The 12065-nt window shown below is 37.1% G+C and overlaps 1 protein-coding gene and 1 pseudogene across 4 annotated transcripts in view; one reads left to right on the top strand and one right to left on the bottom strand.

Annotated features, from left to right (window-relative positions):
- Crot (carnitine O-octanoyltransferase) overlaps positions 1–6053 on the top strand; it is a 47610-nt gene extending 41557 nt beyond the window's left edge. For all 4 annotated transcript variants that reach the window (XM_047561086.1, XM_047561085.1, XM_047561088.1 and 1 more), the window contains 4 exons: positions 478–556; positions 639–732; positions 863–982; positions 5736–6053. In XM_047561086.1, the coding sequence (XP_047417042.1) occupies positions 478–556; positions 639–732; positions 863–982; positions 5736–5856 (414 nt within the window). In that variant the 3' untranslated portion in view covers positions 5857–6053. The remainder of the gene's footprint in view (positions 1–477; positions 557–638; positions 733–862; positions 983–5735) is intronic.
- A 1609-nt stretch (positions 6054–7662) lies between these two features.
- LOC124991561 (lysophosphatidic acid receptor 1-like) lies at positions 7663–9772 on the bottom strand (annotated as a pseudogene).
- Between the last annotated feature and the right edge of the window lie 2293 nt (positions 9773–12065).

Raw genomic sequence — 12065 nt, 5'->3', positions numbered from 1 at the left:
TGTTTCCTACTTTTACTGTTTAAGTATTTAGATAACAGCTTATTTCTTTCCTACTAAAATTTTGGTATTTGTTTCTTTAGTTTTCATAGACATGAATATATATGTTATTTTTACAGAATTGCTTCATTGTCATTTTTTAGTTGTACTTGTTTTGAAATCTCAGTTGTTTCTGTCTTCATGTTTGCTAATACCACTTCAGTGCTGCCTAAAAGTTCTATTTTCCTATCCCTCCCCCCCCAAAAAAAAAACTCACAAAAATCAGGGAATACAGGAAAGAAAAGATAATAGAGGAACTAAGGAAAGACATGAATGCACATGTTATAGTCATCCTAGGATCTTTTCTCTCCCAAAATAGCCACATTCTAATTATAATAAGCTGTTTTTTTTTTTTTTTAAGTTGGATTTTATGCAGGTTTTCATTGAAACTTGATTTCTTGATTTGTATTGAAACTTGATTTTTCTTGATTTTTACCATAGCTTCTTGAGCGGCAGGAAAAGATGTTACAGGCTTTTGCAAAGCATAATAAAATGATGAAAGATTGTTCAGCTGGAAAAGGTACTTATGTTGGAATTATTCTGACTTAAAAAATTGTGTTGAAAACATTTTTTCTAACTTCTTATTTGGGGTTTCATTGCAGGATTTGACCGTCATCTTTTAGGTCTTTTACTCATAGCAAAAGAGGAAGGTCTCCCTGTTCCAGAGCTCTTTACAGACCCACTTTTCTCCAGAAGGTAATATTGTATAGTGTTTTATAACTGAGTCAATTGGTTTCTTTCTTTCTTTCTTTTTTTTTAAAAGTTCTTAAGAAACAATATAAGCATCTATAGGCCTAGTAAAACATCCTTTCTTTGTGCCACACAGTGGAGGAGGTGGAAATTTTGTTCTCTCAACAAGTCTGGTTGGTTATTTACGAGTCCAGGGAGTAATGGTTCCCATGGTGCATAATGGATATGGATTTTTCTACCATATCAGAGATGACAGGTGAGGCTGCTGTCTTATTCTCATTGGGTAGAGTAACATTATTTGAATGTCTTTTTCTCCTATAGTGTTATCCTAAATTATGTTATCTATCACTTGCTATATGTAAGTAACCATTTTTGCCACTTGGGCATTTAATGTGTATTTATATTTCTCTATCCTGCTTTTGAGACACTTGTGATATTAGTCTTTAGGAGTTTTTATGTAGAACATGGTTTCTGGTTATCATATTGTCATCCCCAAAACCAGTACATTCTTTAACGTAGTTGGTTTATATAAAGTATTTGCAGATAAAATTTGAAAATACATTCAGCCCTCATATCTGCAGATGTGAGGGATTAGACTTAGCAGGGCTTCAAATGGAATGTGAAAATTGGAATGATATTATTCATGACATATTTGAGTTTCTAATATATTGCTTTTATGCTTTTCTTCTTTTAAAGATTTTTTAGTCAGTATTTTTTCAAAATTTTATCATCTGTTTCCCTGTCAAATGTGATTTATGCATAGCTAGCTATACTGTGGTACCTATTATTTTTGGCCTCTGAATCCTTGGATTATGAAGTCCGATAGTATTCAACTTGTGCACATGAATGCACAAATTAAAAGTTAAATGATAAAGGCTAGATGTAGATCTTATGTTTTCATAAAAAGTGGTCGAGACTCCAAAATTATTTTTCAGAGAATAAGTAAGCATCCTAACATTTTCCCTGACAAATAGTATTTTCTGTTTTGTATGCACTGAAATTGGTTCAGGCCACATATACCTCATCTCTCTGTCTTTTAGAAAACTCTACATTTAATATTCCTGGGGCAGAACTTCCACTCATTTATTCAGGAAATATTCGGTGGGAATTTATGGTGTGCCAAGTATTGTCTTAGGTACCATAGACAAAAGACAGACAAAATCAAAATTCCCTTTCTTACAAATTTTATTTTATACTTTAATGAGAGACCCCCCCAAAAAAACAACAACAACAACAAAAACACCCAATCCAGATAACGTTACTGGTGAATACTGTGCAGGAAATAAGCAGTTGATATAATAGAGATTAACTCATAGGGAAGTAGATTAGTGGTTTACATATCCTACTCAGGGACAGTTTCTGGCAAGTGGTATCAAAGGTGAGATACTAAAAATGAGAAGGAATTAACCTTATGAATAGACATGAATCTAACTACTGCTTATTATCACCAGTTCTGCCACCCAAGCCAAGCCACCATCTTCTCCCACTTAGGCGATTACCACAGGTTCCTGTATGGTCATCTTGCTTTCACCTATCCTTCCCTACATCTACACTGAAAACCAGGTGGTCCTAAAAATATAACTGTATATAGCTTGTCACACTTTACTCAAAACCTGCCAAAGGCTTCCCATTTCACCCATAGTAAAGTAAAGGAGGGCTCTCCATGATCTAGCCAGCATTTTGACTTTATCTCCAACAACTACCTATTCTTTCACTCTACTCCAGCCATGCTGGGTTTCTTGTTCCTTGAGTGTTCCAAATGAGCTCCCTCTTCAAGGTACTTACAGTTACGATTTTTCTGCTTAGTACTCTCTTTCTTGAGGTCAATGCAGGGATACCCCCTTAAATTATGCAGATATTCACTCAAATGTCATCTCATGTGAGGGGGCTTCCATGACCATGTCAAATAGCATTCTCTTGGCCTTCTCAGAACTGTTCTTTCTTTTTAGTATTAATAACCAGTATGTGTGTATGTGTGTGTAAAGAGTTGATTGTCTGTCTTCCCTCCATAGAATATAAGCTCCACAAGAACAGGATCTTTGTGTAATATCTCCAACTCCATAACAATGTCTCAGAAGTATTTTGTACGTAGTGTTTTCAGAATAACTTTGTTGAGCTTAAGTTTGTAGGTTCTGAGATAGGACAGATCTTGGCATTAAAAGAAGCAGAAAGAGGCATTATATCTATAAATTAGTAATTGAGGGGGAGGTGTCAGAAGAGGTTGAAAAAGAGGTAGATGGGAGCTAAATCTTGTACTACATTGTTGTCAGCTTTGAGTGCACATCAGAATCACCTGGACAACTTAAAAAAAAAATCCTGGAGATACTGATTTGGTTGATGTGAAAATTTTATGTAGGGCCTTATAACATAGTAAGGAGTTTAGATTTTCTACTACAAAAAATGGAAAGCATTTTATAAGTTTTCAGCCCAGAAGTTACATGTTTTCTTACATGTAAAAGGATCATTGGCTGTTACAAGGAGTATTAACATGCATAAGAAGGAGATGAGGGAAATTAGGAAGTGTCAGTCCATTTTCTGTTGACATACAGAATACATGAAACTGGGTACTTTATAAAGAAAAGGTTTATTTTGGCTCACAGTTCTGGACGCTGGGAAGATCAGGTGGCCATACTTGGTGAGGACATTGCACTGCTTCAATTTGTGGCAGAAAGTGGAAGGGCCAGAAGCATGTGAGGAAGATGCAGAATATAAGGAGCACCTTTATAAGTACTGTCCCTTGATTTTTATTTATTTATTTATTTTTTGTGGTGTTGGTGGAGCTGGGGACCAAACTCAGGGCCTCATGCATGTTAGGCATAGCATTCTACCACTGAGCCACTTCCCAACCTGTCTGGTCTCTTAAGAATGGCATTAATCCCTCCTGATGACCTAATCACTTTTTAAAGATTCCACCACTTCTGTTGTGTTGAGTTTTAAAGGGACAGACTTCATCCAACCATAGCAGGAAGCAAGGCTGATAACTTGTAAAAGGTTGTGATAAGGTAGAGAATAGTGGAACCTCTGAGATGTATCTTGGAATTAGAACCAGTAGGGCTGCTGATTCTGATGCTGGCATTTACTGGCATGGAGAAAATTAGGGGAGAAACTGGTTTGGAGCCTTGAGTAGAATCAAGAACTGTTTTGTACATGTTGATTTGGAGAGTTCTGCTAATGTAGGAATTCATTATTTTATACACAAGAGACTATTTCAGTAGATAGTTGGATATATGAACATTGTGCTCATAGAATTAAAGGTATACATTTATGAGTCATCACTATAATACATCCAAAATAATTTTCAAATTAAATACCTGGGATTTGGAAGAGAATTTTTCCCATTCATTGTTAAACTTGAAAATTGTGACTTAAGGAGAATTGGTTTATTTTTAGATTGCATTTTTTCATTAAAAGTACATTCCCATTGTAAAAAACTTATAAAATATGAAAAAATATGAGCAAAGTTATCTTCATACTTTCCATTACAAGGCACAGGATTTATGGTACTCTCAATCTATAATGTTTATCAATTGTGTGTGTATAATTTTTACTAATTTAAATCTTTGTAATTTTTTTCCTTTTTGTGATTTCAGTCTAACTTATTTCAAGCAATTCCCAATGCCATTAAATATGCTTTGAGGTATTTTAAGGATTGAAAATTTCCAGTCTTCCATAAGTTAAATTTCCATAATTTATCCAGTTGCTTTTATCTCATTTCTGATCATTACAAATAACATGTTATTAATATAGTCTTTCTCATTTCATCATACCATCATCAACTCTAGGTTCTATATTTTAACTAGTTTGATAGGCAAAGATACTATAACTTGAATTCTTTGTGTAGTTATGAAGTGAAATTTTTTTTTCATAGTTTATTGGCTTCTGTTTGGTGAATTGTCTGTGAAAGTAGGAATGGTTATGTTTATCATTTTAGAATGATAAAAGTTTTTTAAAAGTTTAACAAATGTTTCTAAGATTTTGGGAAATTCATTCATAGTACAACTGGAATATTACCCTGTAATCATGAATCATTAGGTGAAAATAAGGCAGTTTTTTTCTAAAGTTTCCTGTTTATCTTTCAGCAAATATAAATCACTTAAAAATTGGTTTCAGTAGACTGGGGATGTACCCCAATGGTAGAACACTTGCCTAGCACACACAAGGCTGTGGGCACTGATTCCCAGCACTGGGGAAAAATGATTTCATCATCACATGCAAGGCGAGAACATGTTTTTATTTCATTCTGCTTCATCTAAAGCTCATGTTAAAGTCATAATTTGCCATCTTTTTCAGTAATGTGAAAATTACATGGCTATCCAGTACAAAGCTTTACACTGCACTTTTTTTGTTTATTTATGTACTTCATAAAAACTTCTGAGTCTGGAAAGAGGAAGGCTAGTTCCATGAAAGTTGGAGCCCAGTTTTCTACCCTTAGCCCACCAGAAGCCTGGCTTCTCTCCCATGTACTTCGACTTCCTGGCACCACTTTTTTACTTGGGGTTTTTGTGTCATGGGGATCTAGAAGGACATGGTAGAAGGAATGACTTGACCCCAAGAGAGCTTTTCTCTTTGGTTTTCTAGAAATACTGATAAGTGATAAAAGCTGTTTTTTTCGTTAAGTACTATTCAAGTGTTATACTCTTTAAAAACAGTTCAAATTTTGCCACAGACAGTAACACAAATTCATATTCCAATTAATTCCAATGGCATTTTTTAGGAAGAATTTTATGTTCTGTTTTGAAGGTAAGACCTTGTTCCAGGACACTGCTGGACTGTAATTTTTTTGTTCACTTTTGCCCAAGGCTGTCATCATGTAGCAAATTAGGATTCCCTAATATTATTTATAAGGTGGGTTTTCCTTCAGTTGTAAATTGTGTCAGATTGCATATACCTAAGGTCAGCAAGAACTCATAGTTCATGTACAAACAAACAGATGGAATAAAGGTTCTGACTCTAGCCACCATCACAATTTAGAGTATTTTGCATAATCATTCATTATTTGTGCTTCACAGGTTTGTTGTGGCCTGTTCAGCCTGGAAATCATGTCCGGAGACTGATGCAGAAAAACTAGTTCAGCAGATCTTTCGTGCTTTCCATGATATGATACAGTTGATGAACACTGCTCATCTTTAGAGACTAAGCACTTACTAAAAAATTTATCATTAAACTGGTACCGAGAGTAGACTAGGGATATGAGATGGTAAATGTAGAAATTAAGTAGAACCATGCTTTCATTCTACCACAGAAGGTAGTAAATTTGAAGCTTCCTCTGATGCAGCAACAATGCAAATTATAATTGTGATATAGAACTATGCAATGTTTAAGATAAGCCTCAACAATGCAAATCTTAGTCTAATTTTTAAATATTTTTGTTGGTACTTATATAGATTATATCTCTCTGAACTTCATTGTAGAGTTCATCTTTCAAGCACTTAAACACTTTATAATTGCCAAAGGGTATGACATTCATTACTGGATGCTAATTTCCCTAAAAATCAATGGCTTTCTCATTCACTACAGGGATATGAGTCCATATTTTGATGGGGGGAACCACTAAAGTTTAATGGTGATCTAAAATAGTTTCTATTGAACAGACAGAAGAATTGACTTTTAGTAGGGAGTTACATCCTCCAAAACACACACACACACACACACACACACACACACACACAATCTTAACAAAATTATGAATGTTGTAATTAGTTTTATAAATATAAAAATAAAGCACTTATATTTAAAATTATTATAGTTGACTAAATATTGAATCAGTCTCAGGGTTTTATAGTTTTTCTTCCTTGTTACTTGATTTTATAGTTTCTGCTCTTAGAAAATAAAACTTGTGTTTGAAAAAATGGTTCATTCCTGTTTGCTTATTTGTATTTTCAGAACTGTTATTTATTACTGCATAAATAAACCACTCAAAATTTAGTGTCTTAGAACAACTTACCCTTTCTTACAACTATCAGTTGATTGTACCCTGCTAGAAAATTCTTCTGCTTGGCTTGCCTGAATTTGTTTATCCAGCTGTATGAAGTTGGTAGGACTGAAGCTAGAAGGTCTAAGGTGGACTTACCTACTCTTTAGAACTTTGTGGCTAGGACTGTCTCCTTATATGGTCTCTGATCATTCAGTATTCAATACTGGATTTCCTCTACTTGGTTTTGGTTTCTTCTGAGCGGTGAAGGTGGAAATTACAAGGTTTCTTAGGCCTAGGCTCTGAAGTTACATAGTGTCACTTCTGCTGCATTCTATTAGGTAAGTCACAACTCAAAAGGGAGGTCCAGATTCTAGGGCTGGGGGGAAAAGTTTCTCCTCTCAAGAACAAAGTCATTGTGTTAAGAATGGGCACAGAGGGCATGATTTACTGGGAGCAATTTTTATAGCACTTTGCCACATAGTTTAATACATAGATTTCAGAATACTTAGCACACTGGTTGTATACATCCCCCTTTTAAACATTTACCATTGTTTAGCATTATAATAACTGACACTTAAACCCTTTACACTGAGCCAGGCTATCCTGAGAAGTATTAGTACTATTTTCTTGTGAAACATTCAGAGTTGGTGCCTATGGCATTTGATACATCTTTCACAGCTATAGAAGAAATCTGAACTTTTACCTCACTAATAGTTTTTTAACTAGTACAGTTTCATAGTCTAAATAGCCAGGCATTTAGAATCATTTGGGTGTTATTTTTGTTATTGTTGTTGTTGTTGTTTTAAAGACAGACATGTTCATTAAATGAAATACATCTTTAAAAAAAATAAAAAGTCTGGCACAGGGGTTGTGGCTCAGTGGTAGAGCATTTGCCTAGACGTGAGAGGCCCTGGGTTCAATCCTCAATGCCACATAAAAATAAATGAATAAAATAAAGCTAAAAAAAACTACAAATAAAAAGCCTATACATAAATGAAGTTGTGGACTCAATTTGTCAGAATTTATTCTTACTTGCACCAAAACACAATCTTTTCAGGTAGTCTATAATGGACACTCCAGAGTTCACTCCTCAATTCTATTGCAAGAACTCTACTTTCTGCCTTCAAAAGGAATGGGAATCTGGATGAGAGTTGTCACATAAACAAATTTTCAATATATATCAAGTTTCTTGGGGGTCTAGGAACCAATACTGCCATGGGTTAATGTTTGAATACAAGAGTTTCTTTCTCTCCTTTGTCCCTACCATGTGCTGGCAGTTGAGTTGGGGAAGGCAGTTCATTTCTCCATAGAGTACAGCTGGCTTTACATCTTGGTTTCCTTTCTGAGCCAGAGTGATCATTTCTGTAATCTCCAGCCAAGATACCGTGGTTGAGGAAGCAGAGCAGTCTGAGCTTTCTGTGGAGCTGCGGGTGTTCTCCATGTGCTGGCAGCAGAGGATCTGTCTGAGATAGCACTCATCTCCTTGTCCCAGTAGATAATAGGGTTCATGGCAGAGTTGAATTCAGCAGGAAGGAGGAAAATTTTCTCATAGGCAATAACATTGCACTACGGAAACACATCTAGCAGTAACAAGACCAATCTAGGAGTCTAGCATACAATAAAGGTACTAAGCACAGTGACCACAGTCTTCAGAAGACATCACAATGTCCCAATTCCACCTGGATCCAGAACTGTGCCAAGACATTCTAGTACATTCTCTGGTGAATGTAACCAAAGATGCAAGCGTAGAGAACCACCATTACCACAAAGGTCAACAAATTGAAATGGCCCAGAAGTCTGAGTCACTGGAGAGGAATGTCATGTTAGAACAGTTTTCAATATCACAGATATTGAATATCACAGATAATACCACATTGGGTATAGTGCCCGTAACAATGGCCATAGTTAAGACGAACGCAGTAACCACCACTACCTGCCAGTTGTTCTTCTGTGTATGGAGTCATGTGGAAAAATGTAATGTGCCTCTTGATTGCAATAGCCAGTAAGTTGGCCACAGATGTCATCAAGCTGGTATCATTGAGGCCCCGATGAAGGAGCCACATGCTAATGATCAGTCTCTGAGTACTGGGACCTGTGTTGAACATTAGGTAGAAGTAGGCTGCTGTAGACCAGCAAAGAGGTCTACAGCAGCCAAATTAGCCATTAAGTAATAAGTAGGAAATGGAAACAATGTTTGACAGACTGCCACCATGACCAGGAGGTTGGCTAACAAAATGAAGATACAGTGATTCCAAGCCCCATCACCAGCTTGCTGACTGTGTTCCATTCTCTGGCAAAATACTTTCCACTAAAGTTATTGAAGAGGGTAATAGAGTTATTGTACAAGCACTGTGGTTGATTCATGGCTGTGTAATCACAGGGGTGGAAGTAAAGGCAGCAGCCATGATAGCACTGTAGTTGTGGGTGGGGATCAGGCCCCAGCAGTACAGTGCCACACACAGGAGCCAATTCTTGTGGTTGCTGATCAGATCAGGGTCATGCTAGGAGAAACTGAACCCCACTGCCAGAAAACTTGCAGAACTCCAGAGGACTCCTCTGTGTGTTACATTTTCATTTTGTCTCTTTTCTCCCCATGCAAAAAGCTCTAGAAGACATCACAGGGCCCACAGATTCCATGAAGTATGACCTCTCTCCTACTTCAGTTTCTAAACTTCAAAGAAAGTGCAAAGTTTCTCTCTGGACAGCCTCTGATTAGAGACTGTGAAGAAGGGTCAACTTTGCTTCTAGAAAGGTGTGTGTTTCTGGTTCTGAGTTTGGCAGATTAGAGCTGCATGCTAACTGGAGCAGTGTGGCTCTGCTCCCCTAAGTCTCCAGATCCATGATTATCTAGAATCATTTGGTTATAAATAATGTCTAACAAGTTGGGTATTTTGGAAGCTGTAGCTCCTGCAGAGAAACCTTTCGTCCATGCCTTAACATGTTTCCTTAACTTGCCTGAAGTTGAACTCACCAGATTGCTTTTTAAAAACAGACTCTTGGGCCACAATGCAGACCTACTGAATCAATTTTCAGAGCAGATGCCTCACGATCCTTCTAAGTATAAGAATAATTTTATAGGAATAAATTGAATACTTCTCACTTTGAGTCACTGAAGTAACATTCTTTGTCCCACTCTTGTCTACTAAAATCCAATCTACACATATACATGTTCACCTTTGAAAAATTCTCTGGTAGTATCTGGTTTATTACTGATAGAAGAACTTGGTTTTGAAATTTATCAACCCAAATAACTTGTTATGTCAATAAGAATTGATAATGCTGTAGAAAATAAATGAAAAATCATGGGGAAAAATTTCACTGTGGTTAGATTCCAAGGGTTTCCTAAAATATTTCTTCTTGCTCTCCATCTAAACATACCTTTCTTTGTTGTAGGAAAATGATCAATTCTCTGGAAAAAAGATATTTGTAAAAGGAACAATGCAGTTGATTATAAAACTTAACATGTTTAAATGTTTCAAAATTTAACATGTTTAAATGTTTCAGTGTTTCAAATTATACTAAGAAAGATATGTATATACTAAATTACTGAGTTTTAAATTATTTTTTAAAAAGGCAATACTCAAATGTATGACTCTTGCTGTTGAAACTAATATGTGCTTGCACAGTTATCTAAGATAGTTTAAGTTAGACTGGTAACATATATTTTCATTTGAACTTGGATGGTAAACATGGAAATACATTCACTTAAACTTTAGAGAAGATCTAAGATGGCTGAATAGAGGAATGACCATTCACCTCCTCACCCACAAAGACGACGCAGGGTAACGAGTTTTAAAGTGCATGACCATGGGTGATCACTGGAAAGCAGCAAGAGACAGACTGGAACCTTTTTAAGATTCCATATGGATAATACCATAAAAAGAAAAAAAAAAAAAATCACAGCATCTGCCACACTAGCTCCACAGCTGGGGGAGAGGGATTCTCTCCTTTGCAATGGTAAGGATGAAAACGTCCCAGTCAAGTATTAGTGTGGATACTGGCTATTCTAGTTCCTGGAAAGTTTCAGTCCTCGCAGATTTGCACCCCACTTGGCCATCCTGAAATCTACACGGTTGCCTTGCTTTGGAAAAGGATCTCATGTCATCTCCCAGTGTACCCGTAGGGTGTTATAGTCAGGAGCCATCTTTATAAATGAGCTGTTGTCTGAGTTCTAACTGCTTTATGGATCTAAAAGACCTGCATATTACCATCTTTGGGACTCCATAAATATCTACTGCATTGGTTTGGGGGGAAACTGCCTTGTGAACCCAATTTGGCCCAGCAACGTGACTGTATCCTAAGCCTGCTGGCTACTCTGTACTCTTGGAGATATACATTGAGACATGGGTGCCATCCTGGAAAACCAGAAACAGGAACTTGCCTTCTAAGACCCAAGCCATGGTCAGTACTTGTAGATTTGTGCCGATGCCCAGACTGAAGGCAGGCACCTATGTGGTTTCTGCTGCTCTGCTCACTGTGCCACCCTCAGGCAGCCGTTACAGAGTGGGAGAGAACATGGTGGTTCCCACTACTGTGCTGTCCACAGGTACATACCGAGGGGCATTGAGTAACTCTGAATCTGGCTGTCACCCTGTCCCAGGGTGTGCATGGTTGGAGCATGATAAATGCAATTTTGCTCAGCTCCAGTTGAGGTCCCACTTTTGGGAAGGCACTGTCACCAAACTGGTAGAGTGGAACACCATGGTTTCTGCTGTCATGCATCAAGCAATATCTGGGCCCATACCACTGAATAGTCAGAGGACAAAAGTTTCAGGTCTCTGACCACAGCCAGGACTGCCAGTGACAGAGTCCCTTGCTAGCAGCATCAACACTGCCTGGGGAAATTCCCATCATCTGGTAGGGACCACCACTCCCACTGTAGGGGTAGACACACAGCACCTCACACCTGATGCTCTCTGAACCACTAGAATATGCCCATTTTTACATGACCTGCAGAGACAGTGTGTCTGACTCCAGCACCATACATACTATGCCCCTAATCACCGATCACAACCAAGGAAGCTACAGGAATACTGCCTCATGGTGCTCACCTGGAAATAAAAGTAACATCACAAAACAAACTGATATCCTAAGACACATCTTCAGCAGAAACCTGCTTACTAAGAAGGCTATACCATAAAAGTGGTAGAGAGGCTCAATTCATCAGATGCACAAAACTCCATGTAAGGAGCATAAGGACAAGAAAGTTCTTCCAGAAGAACATGACTCTAGCAAAAGATTCTAAAAGAATTAAATATAGATTAAATGCCTAATAATTTAATTTAAATGAGTGATTATTTTTTAAAACGTTCAATGAGATCCAAGAGAATACGAAATAAGCAGTTAAATGAAATTAGCAAGAAAACAGAGGAAATGAATAAAAGACTCAGCAAAGGGAGGAATTTCGAAAGGACCAAGCAGAAAT

The sequence above is a fragment of the Sciurus carolinensis genome, chromosome 8 (assembly GCF_902686445.1).
Source record: "Sciurus carolinensis chromosome 8, mSciCar1.2, whole genome shotgun sequence".
In the NCBI taxonomy this organism is placed as follows: domain Eukaryota; kingdom Metazoa; phylum Chordata; class Mammalia; order Rodentia; family Sciuridae; genus Sciurus; species Sciurus carolinensis.
Note: the sequence above shows the minus strand (reverse complement) of the source record. Positions and strands in the feature narration are given on the sequence as shown.